Source organism: Zonotrichia albicollis, chromosome 2, assembly GCF_047830755.1.
Source record: "Zonotrichia albicollis isolate bZonAlb1 chromosome 2, bZonAlb1.hap1, whole genome shotgun sequence".
Taxonomy (NCBI): domain Eukaryota; kingdom Metazoa; phylum Chordata; class Aves; order Passeriformes; family Passerellidae; genus Zonotrichia; species Zonotrichia albicollis.
The window spans coordinates 73,599,304-73,622,987 of NC_133820.1; the positions used below are offsets into that span (position 1 = coordinate 73,599,304).

General features: G+C 36.1%; 1 protein-coding gene across 3 annotated transcripts in view; it reads left to right on the forward strand.

The window, feature by feature from the left end:
* TDRD3 (tudor domain containing 3) overlaps positions 1-23,684 on the forward strand; it is a 90,842-nt gene that overhangs the window by 31,317 nt on the left and 35,841 nt on the right. For 2 of the 3 annotated variants that reach the window (XM_026795417.2, XM_005490266.4), the window contains exons 2-5: positions 10,165-10,249; positions 13,990-14,055; positions 17,319-17,479; positions 19,566-19,707. In XM_026795417.2, coding sequence (XP_026651218.2) covers positions 10,165-10,249; positions 13,990-14,055; positions 17,319-17,479; positions 19,566-19,707 — 454 coding nt within the window. Of the gene's footprint in view, positions 1-10,164; positions 10,250-13,989; positions 14,056-17,318; positions 17,480-19,565; positions 19,708-23,684 lie in introns of those variants that run through there. The other variant, XM_014269330.3, reaches the window with a different exon arrangement.

A 23,684-nucleotide genomic window follows, 5' to 3' on the forward strand; every position in this document is an offset into this window, starting at 1 on the left:
TCCCATGTTTTAGTAAGTGAGAAAGGATTCTTCTCTCTTCTTGTGCCTAAGTTCGTTTTCTTTAAAAACTTTTGTTGAAGGGTCTGGCCAAAGTTATTTCAGCAAGTCTTTCTACCCTCTCCTCCTTGAATCCTTCTGCTCTCCACTCTTTCTCTTAATTTTTTAGGGAACTCTAATAGCAGTGGGTGAGACACCTTCTATCTGCCAGAAATATCTTCCCCCTAAAGCCCAAAAGGTTCTCATGAGGCTACAAATTTTAGTCTTTGTTATAGCTTATAGAGTTTGTTCATGTGTGTCTATGTAAATCCTAGGATTTCATGTGATCAGCATGTCTGATGTTCTATTCTTTTCCATTCTTCTGGTAGAGGTGTTCATTCAAAGCGTGGCAGCAGTTCTGGATTTTGGCTGCTGTGGAGCTATTGGGTAAACATTTGCTGATCCCAGTGGGATTTGCTGTCACTGCTGTGTATATTCTAAGGCCTTTTATATTGTAACATCAATTTGAGAAACTTGCTTAGATGTGTATTTGAATGAGAACTTTAGTTTGGAGAACTTCCAAAACTCTGTAGAGATTTAGTTTAGAAAGAATAATAAAAAACCCCCAAACAACCAAAAACCCAAAGAAAACCAACTTACATAGTATAACTGTTTTTTTAATCAATCCTTTTGGCACTCATTCATTTGTCATCCTTGTCACCTGTCAGGATTTTTCTACCTGCTTTGAAGTCTTTATTACTAACTTTTAGCAAATGAATCCTCCAGAATATTTTGTTCAGTCTTTCTTTTGACTTCTTTTTTGCTTGGTTGATATAATTTATCTCCCTTTTTCATTTGAAAAACATCCTTTAATATTTTGGTTTTAAATATAAAATCCAGTACCTCTTTACTGTTTTGTCTAAGCTATCAGTAATAATGGCCTTTGAATAGAGTACTCTGGGAAGACACAAAAATCTGAAAATATGTTTATTTCATAATGAAATAATAATTCCTTACTGTTTAAATATTTTTTGATTATTATCAAAGTTGCTGATTTGTCCTGGGCTTTTGATGGTTTTTTGAACTTGTTTAACCAACTCATTCACTCGAAGATTCTGTATATAACCATATGGTAAAGTGAGAGCTATATATGTTTTTGATCTTCACCTTGAAAGAGTGTGTAGCCACTGAGCAGAACAGGGATTTCAGTTTGACTTGGTCACTCCTCGTCTTACATACATGGTGGTGAAATAAGTAACTCCTGTGCCTGCATTCTGATGTGATTGATGATAATGGCTGCACTGTGGAACTTGGTTGGTTACTTCCAGCAGAGAAAGTTATGCTCTGTGTCTGCTGTGTTAATTCAGGGCTCAAGAAGTGGAAATAAAGTAATGAGTGAGATGGGCAAAAGTTGCTTCTAGACTGATGCTAAGCAGCTGGTGATTTCATCTTCTATTTGGGGGAAGGTCTGTTTTCTTTCTTCCTTTCAATCTCCTTCATTCCCTACTTCCTACCTAGTGCTTTGGATTTTGCCATCTTTAATATGAAAAATTAATAGTTTGTCAGATACATTTTGAATGTAAATTACCTGTCAAAGCATTTATCAGTAGCTTTTGCAGTTGTTTTAAGGTGGAAAATTTAGTGGCTCTTTACTTATGTAGTAGTTACCTTTGCATATACTTACAGTGCTGCTAGTTCAATTTAAAACTATATCACAAATAAGACCTAAAATTGCAGCAGTACAGTTTTTAAAAACCTATCACATGTAGATTTGAGATCTCAATTTGTAGCTTTTTTCCTGACTTTCAGTGATTTCTCACGCTGTTTAGAGATGCCAATGAAGAGATAAACATTACATCACTTAGTGAAGTCCATATAATTGGAGCTTTTTGAAAGCATAAGGAAGTAAACTTACTGTCTGTGCAGCCCTTTCAGAGTGTGCCCTGCTTTGTAGTTCCTCGTCAGTTCAAGACAGGCTTTTCCACATGCCTGTTTTCCAGATGTTACAATTTTTCTCCCTTTCCCAGTTGTCTGCTTGTAGAAGAATTGCAGGTGTCCTGAAACCGGCTTCTTGTAGGCCTGTGTTGTGAGACATTCTCCAGTTTCTAGGATTTCTGACTCTGGATCAGGGCTTTGCAAGTGATTATTTGGAATTCTTCTGTTGGGAACTGGAATTCTAAAGGAAAGTTGATTCTGGTTTTCAGTTTTGTGTACATAGCTTAGGTAAAGCGTGTGGTGAGTGAAGTACATTGCATTTGTGAAAGAGCAAGTGGAGAGTGTGAGGTTTTTGATGGTGATGTTATTAGAGATGTGTCATATGGTTGTAAAGGTAAACAAGCTTTATGTTTTATTCCAGAACCAAACTTTCCCTTGTTAAAGATGTGCTGCCAGCCTCATACTCTTACGTATTCCCAGCCGTAGGAATTTTATAGAAGAAAATAGACTTAAAAAGAGCACACATCGCACTATGAGAGGTGCGACTGTAAAGACTTCACTAATGCGGCTGTTAAAATGTCTTAAAGTTCATGTTCTGTGTGCAAGAACTTGATTCAGAGTATGCTTCAAACTTGTTGTTTGATACTTCATGTTTGGAACAGAGTAATTTCAGAAGGGCTGTGGGGGGAACCCCAAAATAATACAAGTTCTAGTAATTAGAAAGAGAAGGGTGGTGTGTGGGGTGGATTTAGAGAAGTGTGAGAGTGACTGACTGTCAGGCTAACCCAATAATAGACTTACAGTTCTCCTTGCATGTCAAACATATTAAAGATTAATTCTAAAACTATCACTGTTTATTCCTGCTTGTCCTTTGGAAATGGATGAGAGGCTGGTTTGATAAAGGTGATTAAAAAATCGTAAGAGAAATATGACTTGGAAGCCCTTGAGGGATTGCTGGGGTGCTTTCTGCCTCTGACACCGAGCAGAAACCTGCTTACCACCAAATCCTGTCTCAGGACTACTGACCCAGGGATAGGGCAGCTCTCCTCTCCAGTGTTAGTGTAGGAGAGGCAGGAAAGGCTCCTTGTTAGGGAGAGCAGTTCCATCTGCGCTCGTTGCCTCTCCTGTGTTGGTAGGAGGGCAAGGAAGCAGCTCCACATCAAGGTGGGGTAGGCTGGCTGAGGAGCAGGAGGTTCCTGAAGGAGAAGCTCCGTGGGTGCTTGTGTGGGGCCTCGCTGTCAGCTGCTGGACTACTGTTGCTTATGCAGTGAAATAATGTTTGCAGTGCTTGATACTGCATGTGTTTAGAACTGTAGTGCTTCTGAGTTATTTGGTCTTTATCCCATTCCTACTGAAAGTGTCAGGTAAGTGTAAGCCAGGAAGAAGCGAATGCATTGGTGTTAAGTACTGCACTTCTGGGTTTTGTTTTTGTTTTGTTTTTTTCTCTTCCTTGGCACTGAATATTTGCTGTGCTTTCTTTAGGTCAGAATTTTACTGTCAAAATAGATTTTAGTGCTAATTAACTTGGATTTGCTTTCTCACATGAAAAAAAAGGTGGAGGCAGTAATGACATTCATTCTGCTTCTATTATGGTATGTAAAAAATTGCCAAGCTTTATTTGTTCTAAAAATACATTGGCTTTCTTAGTTCATGTTTTTTATTGAAAGTCAAATGTCATAGACATCTGAGAGAAGTTTAGGCCTTAAGTTTTGTCAGCTAAACATCTGAGAACATGAGCTTGTGAATGTATATTTTATGAGTTACTTTCTGGGGTTTCAGCTTGGCTTGAGCTGGAGACTGCACTTAAGGAAGTGGTGTATTCCCAGGAGTGAAAAATTAGGTAGCTGAGATGCAAGTTTAACTGCCTGGGGAACCAAGATGAGGTAGTGGCTGTGCACCAGTTTTAGAAATGTCAGTAATATTTTAAAGATATGCTAAAATGCTTTGGTGCCTCTTCACCTGCATGCTTACCGAGCTGCAACCAAAATTCTGTATTTCTCAGAGTGCTTTTTTGGATTATTCAAATTGGCTTTTGCTAGCATAAATGCACTTAAAACTTAGTGGATTTTTAATAGTGATACAGTACAGTCCATTCAGTTATTTTAAAAAATTTTAGTTTGCATTTTGAGGAGTGAAATAGAGAAACAGTTTAGATTAAGTTCTTGTAAGGCAATTATCAAAGTAGTTTGACTGTACTAGAAAGAATGGCTATGGATGATTCACTGTCAAAACCTGAGGCTACGTGAAAACATCTTCTGGGTCATGCTTGATTTGATACTATCATGAAAAACCTGAGTGAAATACTATGCTCAAACATGAGATAAAGCTCCTTAAAACTGCAAAGCTGTGAGTGCTCAGGTCACAGTTCAGTGTGTTATTAACAAATTGAAAAAGTGATAGGAAAACAAAAATACAGTTTATAGCAATAGTCATTGGTGTATGTGCAAAACACGTGAGGAAGATACACCAAATGTACGAGACAAGAACAAGATGTAGGAAATAAATCTTTAAATGCAACTGCAAAAGGAAATGACATTTCTTGGTGTGAGAATATTGATGGTAAAATTGCCAAGAATGCCACTTGTATCTAGGTTTGTCATTCCTTGCAGATGTTTGCCTTGTGGACAAAGGAACAATTGACTCTAATTTTGCCCATTTAGTTCTTTAAACTAAAAGCTCAGAAGCTGAAGGGAAGAACAGTGTCAGTTGCTTCCCAGTAGTAGTTACACAGGTTAAAGGAAAAACTTTATTGGCGATCTGATTTTTGTATTTGAATAATAACGCCTTAAAATGTGGTTTGTTTTTCTTTTTTAAACAGCTGTAGTGGATAGCCCCTTAGTGAAATTTCTAACATTTTATGTAATTCCTTTACGCAAGTGAAATTCAGCAAAACATTTTGAAGCCCTATTAAGAGAACGCCCAAGTTGTTGAGATAGCTGGTGTGTAGTTTTTCTGTTGTGGAGCAACACTGACATCCAGTGGTGGTCATGTACTACTGCGGCCTTTTAATATCCTCTTTGCTTAATTGCTTCGAGTATTCTCTTTTTTATTGAGGCATTATCAAGTAAGAAAAATTTGAAAGCTTTCTGCGACTTTTTTCCTTTTGAAAACCTTACCATTTTATAGCATGATTGTATAAATCTGCTTCTGTAGCAAAGATACATAAGGACCATTCTGATTTTTTGCATAAACACAATGAAAATAGCTATATAAAATTTGCTATAAAACTCATTGATTTTTGTGGCTGGCACTGAATTAGAAGTGGTAGTGCAGTTGAGTTTGATAAGATTGCAGTGATTCTGGAAAAGTTGGGAATCTGAAATGGATAAATTTTATGGAACATATTTATTTATGTTAATTTTCCTTATTTGCTTTTTCTGTTAAACAAAGCTTCTACTTAATAAGATGTTAATTCTAGAGATAGTTGAAGAAAATTACACAGGATTTATAGAAAAATTATATGATAGAAAAAGCATGGAAGATTAAAGATTTGTGTGCATGAACTGTTAATTACAAAGAGAGAAAAGATGCTTTTCAAGAAACCTGCTCATGACAAATAAATATTATTAGGAGAGTTGTTTACCTGCTGGATTTAATTAGAGAGTAAGGCTCTCATTTAAAACCTTTCTCTTTGTCTGTATAAAGCAGACAAAAAATGCATCTTGCTTTGATACTGCCAATTTCTTCAGTGTTTCAGACATAGGTAGTAGAGTAGCAGTACACAAATCTGTCTGTTGAGGCCATATCAGGTGTAATTTGTTCTTTATGAAGTAAAGCAGAACATAAAGGGAGAGAAGTAGAGGCATAGGCAAGATTGGTACTATGGTTATATCCCATAGCAGTGGGAAATACTGAAGAGGAGAATGCACACCTATAATGTACAAAAGTGGGTTATTAAATTGATGTTATACTTGATACGAAGGAGCAGTGGGAAAACAGCTCTGCCTGTCACTGATGTAATTTTTTTTTTTGTGTATTACAAAGGAAGAATTACTGAAATGTGTTTTCCATAGAAGCTGGTTGAGAACATTTTGACAGAAAAATTACAGATTTGGATTTATATGTGAAAGATTCATGTAGAAAATGCTGATTCATTACTAATGGCTTTGTTTTAATGTCTCATTTGAAGGTGGGAATGCAGGTACTTTCTAGGAGGTGTTTTTTCTGACAAAAGCTGTTGCTAAGCGGATTGTACTGCTTCATGTCTCAGATGAGTGAACCTGGAGTGGGGGGAGGAATAGGTGAGATATCCTTCAGGTTTCAGCAAGCGTAATGCAAAAGAATTGCAGTAGAAACATTTATTTTCCTTTCTCTTCTGATCTTCTTTCTCTTGAGAATGTTTCAGAAATAACCATCTCAATCATTTATGGAAGCTTTATACCCATTTGGTTGAAAACTCTGATCTTTTATTTTCTTCTAATTTATATTAATGTTCCAAGGCCATAGAATCCCTGTGTGACTCCTGCAGCATTACTTACTAAAATTCCCTTGAAATCAATGTAGCTGTTTTCATAACTTCAATATGCAACTTTTAAGATTGTTTTAAAACGTGTAAGAAAGAAGTGTAGTGAGTGCTTTATTTCTTGGAAACTAAAGGTAATTTTAGTGTGTTTTAGATTGGTTACCAGTCCTTATGGTGGGAGGTTATGTTGTGGGGTGTGTGTTGTAGGGTATTTTTGGTGTCATTGTAAGGTGTCAGTGGTCAGCCACTGGCTTGCTTTGGACTTCTTGGAGAGCTTTGTGGAGCTTGGCTGCTGGCTCCCTATGCTTCTCACCCATTTATTTTACCTTTTATTTATTTGCTGCTTCACATTAAGCAGAAGTGCTTAATTCTGAAGTGTTTGTTTACAGAAGGTAAAAAGGGAAATTTGTTGATTGTGGCAGCAGCATTTCTGTACCAGGTTATTCCCAGTGTCTCCTTTATTTATAAAGGAGAGTTGGGGGAGATGGCTTGGAGTGGGGGTGTGGAGAGCAAGGATTGACAGACACTGCTTGTACGGCACCAGCACGGCCAGGTAGATCTTGGGAATTGGGGGATTTATGGGCACTTCCAGCAGTGTGATCTGGTTCATGTGAGGTTTAGGATTGCTCCCAACCACTTGGCAGTAGGAAGTGTCTTGGATTAATGTAATAGGATCACACTGTAGGTGACCTTTTGGTACCGAAGGTCATGGCATTTTGCAAAACAGGCAGAACATATAATGCAGATGATGTGAGGCACTTGAGTGAATGTAATGGAGACACAGAGCTGCAGGGCTGTTCTCTTTGACTCCAGAGCAGGTTTTTACTGGTTGTGGTTTTGTTCAGGGTAAGGTTTGTTTTTTTTTTTTTTCCCTCTCCTTCATTGATCTAATGCAGAGAACAAAAAATTGAGCAGCCCTGTGCTGTAAAGGTCCTAACTTCAGCATATTGCATGCTTTCATTAAGAATAGATAGAAAAAGGGAATCTGATTCCTTCAGAGTCTGGAAAAAGCTCAGACTTAATAATCCTTATGTTGTCGAGGGAAGGATTATGCCATCTGAAGAGGTAGCTTTATCTGTTTTGACTCCCTTTTCATACTTGAGTGAGGTAGATGTATTTTTTTTTCTATATAAATAAATTTATTTTAAAATAAATTTAATAAAAATATATTTTTTAAATTTTCTTAAATAATTTGTGGGCCTGTAGCAGGAAATACTCAAAGCTAAAACTTTGACAGTTCTTGTAGGAGACTGTACAAACAGGAGTAAATAAAATAGTTTATTTAAAAGAAGTTTCTTTAAATTTGTTAAGAAAATATAAACACGTTTGGAGTACTCATTGCTATATGAAGTAGTCTGTATAAGAATGTTATTATGGCAAAATGGAAAAGACTGACTTGATATACAATGGTTTCAAGCTTTTGTTACAGCAGGAGAGATCTGTGCTTTGGCTGAATCTGGTGTACAATGTCTCCTGGTTGCAATTTGCTTCCTGGCCAATTTCTGACCATTTTTTACTAAATCTGTAGTTTTGCGTCCTGTTGCACAGAAGCAGCACCTGACACGTTACTGGAAAGCTCTTTTTTTCTCTGTTGAAGTTCTTTAGCAAAATTTGGCTGACAGAATTGTTGATTTGATCTTTTTTTTCTTTAAAGTAATCTTGATCCTGATCTTTTGCATTTGCCTGATTTATACTTTTATGTAATAAGCACCTATAATAACCAAACCAACCAACCCTAAATTATAAAGTATCCCCTACATTGATATTCACAGGGTTTTTTTTTTGAAAACTCATAAAATAACCAAGTCAGTCAAATTTTTGCTAAAAAGCTTTGATGTTTGCTTAAATCAACCTAACAGATGTCCTCAGTAGTATTTTATGATCGATGTCTCTGTGACGTTGGCAGAGATTTTGGTCAGATAGGCAATGTTTTTGCTAAGTGCTGTTGCTTAAATTAGCACAAGTCAAAAATTAGTGGTCTTCTCCCACGAGGTTCTCTTTACCCTTCTGTCTCGAAAGCTTTCCTAAATAATGACACAAACTAAATGGAAAATTCATATGTAAATTTATACATAAAAAGTTATAAACTGAAAATTTTGACTAAACCAGAATGTTGTTTTGACAGCTGTGATTCAGTCTTCTTCAGTTTGAGGTGCAAAAGTAAAACATGACTCAGCAGTGAATTTTGTAATAGAAGAATTAATCTTGTATTATGTAGAGAAAGTTTAATTGTAGGCCAGGTTCTTGTTTAGTCATTCTTTAAAAATGTTTTTTTTCTTGCTGGAAAATGTAGCGCTTATGTTGAAGTACTCGGCTTAAATAACTCTGTCAGAGAATTGCAGTCCCTCTGGCTTTAGTAGAATGAAGAATGACTTCATTTGCATTTGGAGCAGTGAAAGAAAAATCCTTCCATGACTTAGCCAACAGTCTAAAACTCAGCTTATGGATTTTGTACTCCCTTAGCCCCTGCTGTTCAACTTATGTTCAGTTTTACGCTGAGGATGGCAGAAGGCAAACTAGTAGAGTTTGATACTGCTCTTTCTAGGAAGTCTGTTGGTGTAATTAAGCCACAGTTGAAGCCTCGAGAGCAGGATAGTCTGGATGTATCTGTTTCCCCTGGCACAGAGTGGGAATGCTGTTCTGCTTTACCTTCTGACTCCAGCTAATGAGAGCTGCTAATGCGCTGGAGTTGCACAAAGCTTCCCATATCACAGTACTGAAGCTTAAAATTATTCAGCTGGGAAATCTTCTATTCCCATGTAAAGCAACACATCTTGCTACCTTATTCTTCTCAAGCATTTGTCTTTTATTAAATAAATAGAATTGTTTCTTCATATGCTTCTATATATATGCATGCTTTTTTTTTGCCATCCGAATTGTTTAATTATTGGCTTTTCTTCGTTTTGGTGATGGTGAGCCAGAGAGTCAGGATTTGCTAGATTTCATTGTCTGACATGAACAGATAAATCCCATCAGGTGTCTGGGTTAGAGCACAGCTGGGAGCAGTCCAATTAGTCTTGGAACACTGGCAGGACTGGAAAGGGCAATGTTAAAGTCACCAGGGCTGGAATCAGAAAGGTCTGTCAAGTGTACTTCCCTTCAAGTATTTTTTTGCCTTGTTTGTATGTTACACTGTGCATGTTATTTTCTTCAAAGCAAAGTATTTCTTGAAGCACCCAGGAATATTTATTTTGAGAATTTTTAGTGTATGTTACTCTTTGTTTCTTAAATCATTCTTTTATTATTTGGGAAAAGGTGATTTCTTGGTGAGTAGTTATTTAAATGTAGAGGAGGAGCTGTGTTTCAGGCTGGATGTCTATCAATTATGTAATGGTTGCTGTGATGTATTTGAATAAAATGAAGAGCTGTGCAGAAGAAGGCAGGTTGCCAGCTACATAATATTGAAAACTGGAACTGCAGATGGGGTAGAGTAGGCAAATTGAACAACAAATGTCACAATTTCTGATCACTCAAGTTAAAACTATCCTTTTTTAAAGTTTTTTATTGAAGGCTAGAATAGGTCGGCCCTTTAAAATGGATTCAGGTATTCAATTCAAAACTTAGTGTTCAAAACTTATTTTATACTTACAGAATTTTTGCAGAAAGATACTGATCCTGCGCTACCACCATCAGTGCAAGGAAAATACTTACATTAAGTAATTTTTCATTAATTTTTGCATCTATGCTTTACCAATACAAAAGATAGGAACTAAAGACAATCTCATAGACAGAAGAAATGTTTGTGTCATTGATACATCATGTGATATTCCTTTTTTTTTTTTCTTTCACAGGTGTCTTTCAGATGAAGGAATTGAAGCTTGCTTAAGTTCATCTGAAAAAGTTAATACGAATGATATAATCCTAGTTGCCCTTAATGTAAGTCATAGTAGTGAAAATGTTTTTTCTGAGAAATCATGCTAAAAATGATAGATGCAATGGCTCAAATATAGATTTGTGTGTCTAATTAAGTGTGCTGTTGTCAGTGTGATTTATGTAAAGGACAGAGTACTTACCTCTCTCCTTGCCTGTATGAATTGTGAGTTTTATTTGGAAAGAATATCTATTCCAAACGGCAAAACTTGTAGGAGAAAAAATGAACAGATTTAGCAGTCAGAAAATATTTATTTTGTTTATGAAATGTAAAACTAAAGTCAAACTATAAGCATGAATACAACCAGAAGTGCTGCAGTAATGATGTGAGTATGAAATTTTAGTATAAGTTTGTTGGGATTAAAAAAACACTCTTACTTTGACTTCTGGACATGATGCTCTTAAAGCACATTCGGACTACATATCCAGTGTTGTCTACATATTTATGTAACTGAAACCTGGGTTTTTTTCCTTACTATAGAAATCTGGATTAGTACTCATAATTTTGGCAAAAAATTAACAAGCAATGTATGAGATAGCAGAACATCTTCAAAGCAATATACGATAATATTTTTTAAGGATATGAGAAAAGTGTGCATGTGAATCCCTGTTTTTCAGAATTGTAGTATATACATTGTTGGTAATCATTAATAAGTCTTCTGCTTTTCTTAGTTAATCTATTTGCTATTTTATTTTAACATATCAGATCCATACTCAGATGTTTTAAATGGTTTAATATGAACTGTACTTCATTTGATTTAATATAAACTTTGTAATAACTATATGTAGTTTCAAGGGGGAAAACAATGTAGTCGAGTGCTTAAGAGAAAAGTATTCTTCCTTTCTGAAATTAGAAAGAATAAAATAATGAAATTTTGTAGGAGTTGTTGGAGATTATTTTGTTCCCCCTCAAGATTTAACCACTAGATGGTTTTAGATGATACTCTGAAAAAGAGGGTCCCCTCTGCTCCTTTCACTTATTCTTTAAATCATGTGTTCAGTCACTCATGTATACAGGCACCAGTTCATGTAAGGAATGTGAAAAGAATTAAAGCAAAATTATAATGCAAAGATGCAAAGAATGTAATACAAAACATGCAGAAGGCAAGCATTTGATTCCTGGACCAGAGCAGCATGTCCATAAATTTGAGAATGCATTGCTGCTTTATACAAAACCCAAATAAAGTATTTGTGAGTTGTTGGCTATTACCCTGCATGTAATCATATGCTGGAATGAGTTCTGACATGATCATTTGTGACTGTGTTGGTATGTCAGGTTTGATAGATAATAAAATAAACCAGGAATGTTGCACAAGTACTCGAAACCCGAATTAATGGCTTATCACTTTTAATCATTAAGTCAGGTTTTTTTGTGCCCGAAAGATTAACTTGTCTGTTGAGTATGTAGAGGGTAGCAGAGTGTCTTTAATGGCAGGATAATAGGGAATTTATGTTCCACTTCCTACAAATTCTTCCTTGACTGCTAGAGGCACCTTTCAGGCAGAAGAAATCCAGAAGTCAGCTGACCTTTTTTACCTTTTTCTGAATGTGTGAATTGCTTAAATAAGTATGAAGTAGACATAAGTGTATCTTCAGTCCTTCAAATGTTTCTATTTTGTCTAAGAACTTAAAAAGTATTTGTAAAAGTTGTCTACCGTTCCTGCTACTCTGATGGGAAGCTGGAGATTTCAGCAAGGGCAAGTTCTGCCTGAACAACCCGGTAGCCTTCTGTGATGGGGTGACTGCATCAGTGGGCAAGGGGAGGGCTACAGATGTCATTTATCTGGCCTTCTGTAAAGCCTTTAACACAGTCCCTGAGAATATCCTTCTTTCTAAACTGGAGAAAGACAGATTTAATGAATGAACTGTTAGAGGCATAAGAAAGTAGTTGGACAGTCCCATCCAGAGAGTAGTGATTAATGGCTCAGAGTCCCAATGGACTTCAGTGACAAGTGGTGTCCCTCAGGGATCTGTATTGGGACCAGTGCCACTAAATATCTTCATTAATGACACAGATGAAGGGTCCAAGTACACCCTCAGCAAATTTTCAGATGACATCAAGCGGAGTGGTGCAGCTGACACACCTGAACGATAGGATGACATCCAGAGGGACCTGGTCAAGCTCAAGAATTGGGTGCATCAGAATCTCATGAGATTCCAGGACCAAGTGCAAGGTGCTGCACCTGGGTTGGGGCAAGCACCAGTGTGAGCACAGGCTGGAGATGCACGGATGGAGAGCAGCCCTGCTGAGAAGGACTTGGGGTGCTGCTGGATGAGAGGCTGGACATGACCCAGCCATGTGCACTCACTGCCCAGAACAGAAAGCCAAATGTGTCCTGGGCTGCGTTCAAAGCAGTGTGGGCAGCAGGGCCAGGGAGGGGATTCTGCCCCTCTGCTCTGGTGAGACCCCACCTGCAGTGGTGTACCAAGCTCTGGGGTCCCCAGTGCAGGGAGGATGTGGGTCTGTTACAGCAAGTCCAGAGGAGGGACACCAAGATGATCAGAGAGATGGACCATCTCTCCTGTGAGTAAAGGTTTGGGATGGTTCAGCCTGGAAAAGAAAAGGTTTAGGTGTGACCTACTTATGACTTCCCAGTGCCTAAAGGAAGATTAGGAGGGAGATGGAGAGAGAGACTTTTTACAAGGATGTGTAATGAAAGAGCAAGGGGGAATAGCTTCAATCTGAGAATAGGTTTAGGCTGGATATGAGGAGGAAGTTCTTTACTGTGTGGGTGGTGAGGCACTAGCATGGATTGCTCAGAGAAGTCATGGATGCCCCATCCCTGGAAGTGTCCAAGGGTTTGTTGGATGGGCTGTGAGCAATATTGTCTTACCAGAAGGTGTACCCTGCCCATAGGAGGGGATTAGAATTAGATGTTCTTTAAGGTCCCTTTCAACCCAAACCATTCTAGAATGATTCTGTGGACCACACAGGAGCCTGTGTGCTATTCAGAGATGTCCAAATGACAGATGAGTTTCCCCAGTTGTGAAAAACTCAGATTTGCTCAGATTGAAAAACTGAATGTGCTTCCTTGTCATTACCTGGCTATCTTGTGCAACAGAGAGAGGATTGGGCATTCATTCCCTCTATATACTCAGTAAATATGCTAAAAGTGCATTCTTATGATTGTTTTCTGGTAATTTGTAATTTACCAGTGTTTCTCACTGAAAACCAGAATAAATCATTTACAATATTTTGGATACTAAGATAGAGTCCTGCTCAGTTTTAGATCAGGATGCCAGAACAGTAGTCCATTGACATATATTAATGGCAAAATATGGTTCAAGTTCTTGTAGTAATTACATTTAGCACATTTTATTTCGAAAAAGTTGTTTATGATCATAATAAGTAAGGATTTGTGCATGTAAAAGACAGGAACTAAAAATACTTTTCTCTAAGTGCCAGATGGAGAGCAAAGATGGATGTTTTACCTCTGTGAAGCCTCACAGTTATGTTTAACCATTAAACATTGCATAGCCATTTGGTTTTGTTTATTTAAAAGTATTTTAATCAATGTTGAAAATGTTAATTTCATTAATTAAAACAAGAATATAATTTAAAAAGCAAAAGGATTTCTTTTGTAAACTCTTGAGTTGTTGAAATTTTTATCACACAAAGGAGTGGATTTCTGTTGAATAAATAGTTGTCATGATGGAAAAGTGCTATTTTTATTCCTATGTTATGGGGGGTTTTTTTAAGTGCATATTTTTAGTTAATATTGTCTTGTCTTCTGTAATCATTTCAGACAGATTTAAGAACGATTGGCAAGAAATTCCTCCCCAGTGACATCAATGGTGGAAAGGTGGAAAAGGTAGACAATATTTTTACTTCACTTTTCTGTATTCTGTGATTTCTGTGTTATGACAGCCTTCTATGGCACATTAGTCTGGTTTTGTCATTACTTCACATACAAAACCCCCCAATGTTTGAATCTATTATAGTGTAAAAATGTGAACATAAGCTCCATAAAAGAAGACTTTCTGGGTTTCATTTCAACAACTTTGAATGATTAAATAAAAATCTGAACAATCTTGGCAACTTCATTTGTTGCTGGAAAGTCATTAAACTTGTTGAGTCTTGACATTACATCAGAATTTCATTTTTTCCCCTCATTATCCTGAGAGGGCAAGAAAGCAGGTCAGAAATAAATCAAAGTAGAGGCTTGATTCTGATACACAGTGATACATGTTTATGCTGGGTTACTTGCCTACTGGCATCCGTGACTACAGCTATGCACTTTATGTAATTTTCCTATGGTTGTGTATCCCACAAGTCATGTGGATAAAATGTGTTAGATGGGGTAACACTTTGTGCTAGAGAAGAGCATTATACTTGAAACTTGGGTGTGCTAGATTTTAATGCATGTTGTGTGTTTAGGTAAAAATGAAATTTGTCCCCTTCTGTATACCCTTCCTGTTTTGTTCCTTGGAACAAAACAATTCAGAGATGGGTAAAGGAAGGAATTTTATTTTAAACCTAGCAGTGGTTCTCACTTCAATTCTTTACCCCTTACTTCAAGTATTGATAGTCTATCACTGATGTGAAAGATCTGGGGAAACATATTTCTTTTACTGTTGAAATTCAGAAAGTGGTAAGTTAAGATGGGTTTGTTTTAAGAAAGCCAGATTGATTGCTGAGAGAGGCTGCTAAGAGCTGTTAGGATTTGTTTGTTTTGTTGTCTAAATGGAGTAGTCACTGCTGCAAGCACAGACTTCTACTAGAAAAAGGCACCAACGTTATTGCCATTTATGCAAAGCACACTTTAGAGAGAGGCCATGGCAGGATCATAGATTTTAGAAAGGCAGCAGTCAGTGCATGCAGTATATTATTTAGCAAATGCGAAGAGTTTTAACTTTATCTATATTCATAGATCTTTAGAAAATTATTCTTAAAAAAACCACAAACCAGACACTTGCAAACTGTTTCCTGGAGGGTGATAATCCTTCAGGTTTTGGGAACAATTACAGAAAAAAAATCGGCTTGAGAAGGACACCTATTTATATTTTTTACCTCAAACTGTTGAGTAGGATGCTGAATCCTTGCTCTCTTAACAGTAATTTCCTTTTTTTGAGTCAAATAAGGTGAATCTGAATCCTTAATCAGTGCTGCTGCTTAGCTTTCAATGTATGCAAATGAATTAGGTTATAGAGCTGTGTGTTTACAAAAAAAATATTTGCTTTATGGGAGAGGAACAACTTCTTAGTATAATCTCCCTATGGAAAGTAGTAATTTGTTGTTCAGAAATGTTTCAGTTAAAAATAGAAATTATGTGCTACTATTCTTCCTCTCAGCCAAGACTAATATCAGTATTGTTTATTTATATCTTGAGAACCTATGATGTATTTCCATCTTGCATAGAAAATAACTTCATTTATTTAAAAAATAACTTTTTATGCCTATTGTATAATAGGCAAATATTTGCATAAAAGCTGTGAGAGTCCTAGTATGAAACACGGGTATTTGACCACTGTAGATGATCAACTTCAGTCATTAATACACAGAGCTATTTCACTCATTCATTTAATATCTGTGGGCTAGAAAAAAATCAATATTACCAGCATTAACCACAAGATGGCCACATTTACATAGGATTTGGGAAAACTGAATCCTTCCATTTCTATCTAGATGACTACGCCACAGAGATCCGTTAAGTGTTTTTGAAGGAATTGAAGTGCAAAGAGGACTATAAAGTTACAACATATAATTTAATGGCTGCTACATTTAAGGTGTTATTGGTTTACTTTTGAGAACTTGTGTCATTACAATGGAAACATTAACTGCAGGAGAAGCATTCAGAAAGGATTAAAGTTGTGATCTCAAGAGTTCCTTTCTGAGTACTGGCAAATTCATGGTAAGCAGTTGAAAACATAAGGTGCCAGCAGTTTAATTCCTGTTAAAGGTTACTCACATGCTTCCCCATTTCTGTTTCATTGTTTTTTTGATTGTGGATTTTTTTTTCCTACAGCCTTTTAATTTTTTTTTTCAAAATTATGATTGGATTTGGGATTCCATTTAAAACTGATTGGCATTGAAAAAAGACTCTTTCAGTGAGAGTGTTTGCTACATCAGATCTTCTACTGCCATCACAGTAAAGCTACTGTGCTCCTGTTCTCTTATTTATTAATTTCTCTTCTTTTTATATATACTTACCTACTGGGTATCTGCTCTCATTTTGTGTTCTTCTGGCTGCCTATTCTGTTTCCTCAAGGTTAGAAGCTGATGGACTGTGCACTTTTTCATCTTTTTGCTGTCATTTAGGAGTTAGAGATCAGTTGAGCAGCCACAGACAATTTTATTTTCAGACAAATTAAAATGACTTAGCTGTAGCTGAAATGTGATAAATGGTTGAGATGATTGGTTTGAGCTTGGGTTTTCAGCTGGATTTATTTTGCTTTATTTTGGTGGTTTTTGTTTGCTGTGGGGTTTTGGGGTTTATTATGATTTTTTTGTTGGTTTTTTGGTCTGTGTTTTGATTTGTTTGTTTTTTTGTTTGGTTCTTTTTAGTAATAACTTTTATTGTTTGTAACATAGATTATAGTATGTCTAGTAGGGTATCCATTTTTGCGTAATCAGTAGACAAGTGACATCCCTTCAGTTTATGTTTTGATTGGACCATTGTTTTAGGAAGCTATGTTTCTAGTTGCAGTTTACAAAGCAGTTGTACTTCAAATTTCCTCTTGATCCAAACAGAGTCTTCTAAGCTGTATTTTTTTTTGTTCTTTAGAAGACTTTGTCAGTGAAAGTCATCCTGCAGTGAAATCTTATCTGGACTCCATGCTATGTTTGAAGTGACAGTATCTGTGTTTTTGTTTGTTTGCCTCCTACTCTGTTTTCATTCACTTTTATTTTATAATCTGTATCTCAGAGATGTGTGAAGCATCACAACTGTTTCTCTGTAAAACCCATTTTATCATGTTTTAGAACACAGAGTACATGAGTGATAGAAATTCAACATGACTGCCTGATCAAATTACACTTTTCTTTGCCTGGGGGCATCTGTTGGTGTGTCTAGATATTGCAGTGTGTTTGCTTAACAGTGCTAACAATTTTGTCTTTTCTGTTTGACTTATCTAGCTGGAAGGGCCGTGTGTCCTGCAAATACAGAAAATTCGCAATGTTGCTGCACCAAAGGATAATGAAGAATCTCAGGCTGCTCCCAGAATGTTGCGTTTACAGATGACCGATGGACACACAAGCTGCACAGCTATAGAATACAGTAGCATGTCAAAAATAAGGTGAACAGCTTCCTTTTCCATGTTTTCCTTTGCTACTTAAGTGTCCTTGAAATAATGGAAGTGTCCTTAGTAATTTATGAAAATATTGCTCTGCAAAAGAGGCTTCCTTTCTGGATGTGTATATAAAGGAGAAATTTAAATTCAGCATGCAAAGGTACATGTGAATGTAATTTACAGTTCTGTTTATGCTGAACTACATAACTGAAGAAAGTGGATTTTTGCAGCCATCTACTGAGTTGTGGTTTCACAACACACAGCATTTTGGGGGCGTGTGTAAACTTCGGGTCAAATTTCCAATTTTCAGTAGTAGTAGATCTTTTGCCTTACCTTTGTAGCAGGAATGCCACAGGCTTGACACTCCTAACCCAGTGCAACTAATGCTGCTTAACCATGGGCAGGTCTTTAACTTGGATATTTCTTCAGTTAAAAGTGAAGAAATATATATATTATATATACTGCTGAACACGGGGTTGCTTTGTTGTTTTGTTTATGGAGCTGCTGAAAACAATCTCCGGTGTTTAGTCTGCAGAGTCATGCTGTGCTCTGCACTCTTCTAGTTCAGGTAATTTTGGTTTAAAAAAAACCCCCTTCTTCTGTCTTTCTCTGGTTGCTGCAGCAGTTAGATATAGAAATATACTTAATTTTTGAATGTCATCTTTAAGAGTTAAACTGTTCCTTCTGAGCAGGAGCCAGCTTGCAGTTTAGAGTGATGCTGTCAGAACATTTAATGACATTTTAATTTTAGCTTGAGCCAGCAGAATTTGGAATATCATATTCCAATGCGAATATAAAGAAAGCAATAAAGGAAGGCAAACAGACTTTTGTGTAAGTAGATTCTAGATCACAAAATGTTTGAAGATAAATACCCGGTACAAGACATAATTTGAAAGCTTTTTGATAAAATCTCAGATGTTAGAGAACTCATCGCTCTAATAATGTTGTGAACGCTTGTTTTTACATAACATTTAAAGATTTAATTTGTGTTATATGATATTTTTTCAAGTCTGATATTATATTATTAAACTGTATTAATACCCTGTTTCAGTACATAATGTTACTTAAAATAAATAATTCACAATTTTCTTTTATATTATAGGTTTTTCATGACTATAGTTTTCATTTATTCCTTTCCCCTTGCCTTATTTTAATTTTTTTTCTGTGTTTCTTTCATGTCTGTTTTCTGATTGTCCATTTTTTTGCCTTCATCAGAACAATCCAAGCATCCATTAACATTGCTATGTTTAAATGGCACTGGTTCTGTAATTGGCTGACTCCATTATGAATTTTCCTCACCGTGTGGCATGGGCCTGTGATTGCAACAATAGCTCTAGCATGTTTTAAAGAGATTGTTGTCTCTCAGTTGAAAGGTTTTAAATGGCTGTGTCCTGTTTCTCACAAGAAGAAGCAGTTTCCAGATTGCACTGCTTGTCATATCTTTCAATTACATGTTGGAAGTACATGATTCTTTTATGCTTCTGCTGTTGCTTTTCCTAGGATAGATTCACGTGAGAAGAGGATGAGGTGGCTCCATGTGGGAGCTGGTGACAGAAAGTATTCATATGTTTTAAAATTATAGAGTAGTGAGAGAAGAAGCACTACAAGATGCATGGTTTTATATTTATTCTAGTATACTCCTAGCTCCTAGTAATGTGTAGAAAGGTTCCTTTCTAACCACTCTATGTGTCTACTAAGTTAAATGTCTAAAAAAAAATCCGAGATGATTAACTATTTGGAAATCCACTCTTAACTGTAAATGTGAGGAATCTGCCTCAAATCAGTTGTCTGAGAATATTAACTGATAATCAAAACAAATCATAAGCTTAATTCAGTATTGTGAAATTAGATATTAACCAAATAGGCAATTTACCAGTATTTATCTCTGTTAGAATCTAATTTGCAGTATGGCATTTTTGTATAAGTAGGAAGTGTTTCAATAAAGCTGTTGAAAAGTACTGTGCTTTTTGATGCTAATTTTTTATTATGGCATATGAAAATGTTGGAATTATAATAAGAGTAGTTTTTTATATATTTGTGACAGAATATTAATAAATCTATTTGAATTTTTTGACTTTGTTTCTACCTCTAGCCTGAACACTCCACCTGGAACAAAAATTAAGCTTTCAGGAATTGTTGAAGTGAGAAATGGATTCTTGCTGTTGGATGACAGTAACACAGCAGTTCTTGGAGGTGAAGTGGAGCATCTTATAGAAAAGTGGGAATTACAAAGGGTGAGGTAACACCACTAGAAATATTTGTCTTACAAGTTGCATATTACATTCAAAAATGTCAAGCTTATTCTGTTGATTGTGAACTTTTGTATAATAAACTTTTAGAACTGTACTGTCCAAATAGTTTTAGGGCTGCGGCCAAATGTATGCAAGTAGTCTTACATATAATGTTGCAAATTCAAAAATTACAAGTGATCTTTGCATGGGAACTGATTCCTTTCTGCAAGGATATATTAAATTTATGTTGCTAAATAGTCATGGGTGGTATTATGTTGGTAAATAGTCATGGCTTTCTTAAGCATTGTATTTGTTACCAAAATACTATGGAGTTCTGCCTTTTACAGTTACTGTCTGCAGACTGTGTCTTTTTGAGGCAAAAATAATAGAATAAATGTACAGAAAGCATTGAAGTTGGTAACGTTTGGAATGATCCCTGTACCCCAAATTTCATCAGTACTTTAGGTGAATTGTGGTTACAAAGTCAAATTGGAGATTCAAAATTCTTCCAACAAGGCATAAATATGTGTAAGCCCCTTTACTTTGGTTAGAACAAAAGTGGCTGCAGGAATATTTTTTGAAACATTTTCTCACAAACAGGTGCAAGTTCCTAGGGCAGGATTTGTGACCCTACTACCATTAGTCCCAAATATTTGCCAGATTAACTATCACTACTACAACCACGCACATCTCTGTATTTTTCCATCCACATCTCTGAAAGAGAGTAGCTGATTATGGACATGACGGTTAGTTCTGTTAGAAGTACTCATTTTATTGTTGTCCCTGCTAAGTTGGGCTCAGTAATTTTTGTTAGAGCTAGCCTTCTTTGGTGTTTGATTGAACTTCATAATTTCCAGCAAACTGAGCCAAAATTAATTTGAATTTTAGAGTTATGCATTCTGTTTGTCATTCTTCAGCCTTTATAGCTAAAAATAAGGGTTTTTCCAAAATGCAAAAGCATTCCTGGTTTTAAATGAAGCCTAAAGAAGGTTCTGGCAGAACCATCCCATTTCGTGATTTTTATTCTTACTTAGCATTAAGTCTTGTGAGTTCTCTTTTCAGTTAAAGAAGGTAGATAGGGCAGAAGAGAGAACACAGAGCTAACACTTTCTTAAGAATTCACAAGACAAGAATAGAACTGGTTTGCTTTCTTGGTGATATTTTAAATAGTCTGTTTTCATATTTCTTCTACCTGGACTTCAACAGATAAATTTTGCTTTATACTTCCTAATTGATTTTTCAAATCAGTGTCAATAAATAACTTGGAACAGACTCTATTTACATTAATAAAAAAAGCAAAGCATTTAATAACCAAAGGTGTGCTGCTGACTACAACTTTCAGCACTTGTTACCCAACTCTCTTGGCTCTATGCAGTATGTGTAACAGTGTGGTAGCTGTCACTGATTTACTCTGGTAAGATACAGAAAGTTAACTGTTGCCTGCTGCTATCCCCTCAGTGCTCTGGTTCTCAAACTTTTGGAGTTTGTCAGAGTATTTTCTTTTTCTTGTTGACCACCTCATAGCACATGAACGTGGCCATGTCAGAAAAGCTGTGGGTGACAAGGAATCAGTTTGGACAGGTGAACCATGACCACTGGAAATTGTAGCTCCAGTTCTATATCCAGACTGACAGCTAGACAGATAGGGCTCAAACAAATCTGTAGAAGCCAGATGCTACATGGTAGCAGTTTCCCTCTGAACTTGAGGCTTCAGTCCTGTTCAGAAGGGTTTGCAGAAGAGTACAGCTGACAAATAAATACAATTGCTAAAATATCTGAGAGGTGATAGGGATATTGCCACTCCTGGTCTAATCTTGTCATGGAAGCTTAAATAAAATGCTGAATTGTGTTTGCATAAAAAGACATAAAACTTTTATTTGTGTAACTGTTTCAAATTACTTGTTTTGAAGCTGGTTTTTTATTTTTGATGGCAGTTTTATATTTTGTCTCCACTAGGAAGTCTAAGATGTGTTAATTTGGCTTCCTCTGTAGGTGATGAAGTAAGGAGGTTTTATACTTAGCATAAAGCTAATGTTATTAAGCCAAATAGCATGAAACTTTAGAATAAAAATTGTCTATTCTGTCTTAAGGTATTGCCCTTGCACCTACTTGTCAGCTTCTACTTGTTCAATTGTATTACTATTTTGTTCCATTCAGAGCAGTGTTTGAAATTGCTTTCAGGAGGAATCAAGTTTTAGTAATAAAAGACTCATAATACAAAGTAGCATATGTGGAATGAATGCAGTATTATCACACTGCATGAGAAATAAATGTGCTCTTCCTTGTAGATTCAATTTTATCATAAGGTAAATTCTTACCTGGGAATTTCAGGTTATTTTAAGTGTCCCTATTTAAGAGACAGTAAATAAATAAGGAAGGAGTGTAAATGAGACTGTTACTGTGAGATTTGCCTTTCTAGATTATTTGGAAGTATGAGGTGAAGTGTCGTGGACATCTTTAAGAAAAAATACAGTTCCAAATAATTATTGCTTTGTGGTGTTCCTCATTGCTTTGTGATGTTCTGGTGGTGACTGATGTTCCAAACATGAAGGATCAGTATCTGTATGATGTTGCTGGTACCCTTCTTATGTGGGAAGAATATTTTGTATTGCTGTTAAACAAAACACCAGACAATATATAAGTGAAGTCTGAAGCAAATATGCTGAGGTGATTGGTGAGACTGTTTGGTAGGGTCTTAAATTTTTAACACTTGGAGTTACAGTTCATCTAAAAGTAAAGCTGTTTAGTATGCTTCAAGATTTTTCTGTTGTGGTGAAAGTGAGGCTTAATACTGAAATTATGTCATGGGAAAAGGAAGTGGTTTTAGGTGTACTTCAAAATACATGTATAAAGAAAGGCAAAGGTACAATGGTACATAGTATCTAGCAGTCTTATATTGTAAACATTAGTTTCTTAAGAGATTCTCTAGGAAATCTATTTTTAGTGTCATGATGCAAGTAGAGCAAAAAAGGTAAAAGAAGTACACTATATGTATTTATAACAAAGTTTATTGTTAATGATAGTTACTGCTGGGTTATGAGGAAATTTAATTGTAAGTTAAAGAAGATTGTGTGTGTTACCAATTTGCTTTTTATTTGGTGCCATGTGAAACCTGGTTTCTAAAGCAGCTGCTCTCCCTTCTCAGCAGAGAGTGCTCCTTGAGAAGAAGGTTTCAGATCATTAGAATTCTTTCATTGTGGATAACAGTTTTATGCAATAAATTGTTATGATTCAAAATTCATGTAGGTAACTGTTAGTAAATAGGCAGTCAGTTTATAAGGGCTTTTTTGCCATTTGTCTAATTGCACATTTGAGCAGTAGATTGGAACAGTCTTTTTCTTCTGTGTGATTTCTTGATTCTGATTTGGTAAAAAAGAAAAAAGTGTAAATTCAGCTTGTTCTTCCTGATTACAAGACACGAGGAATTAATCCAATGCTTGAGTTCTTGGCTAGCCTGTAATTATTTATTTTAATTATAATTTGATTCAGTATGGGAGTTCATTCCAAAATTGCCTGCACTTCTCTAGGTACAAACAAGCAAACAAACAGAAATGCCAGAGTAGTGCAGGGTTTATTGCACCTGGAGTTCCTGCTCTGGGGAAGTGAAGTGGCTTGGCCATGAAATCCTTGTTCTCCGTGCTGCTTCAGTTAATAGCTACAGGGAGGTGTGAGCATGCTGCAGTCATCAGCCCTTGGTTAGCTCGTATTTCTAAGGCAGCATTTTAACTGAACTGGTTGAAACTAAAGCGCAAAAATTTTATGATTTCTGCACTTCTAAGTGCTTTTTTTGAATAATTTATTGAATACTTGATCAGTGTTTTTTGCTCTAAGGTATGAGAAAAAGGGTTATTCTTTTTCTTCAACCTTGAAAGGAATTAATAGCTATAAATGATTTAGAAAACAGTCTTTGGTTCCTGAATAAAAGTAGTTAACTTGAAAGGAGTAGACCAAAAGCTTTAATTTGGGTATGTATTAGCTAA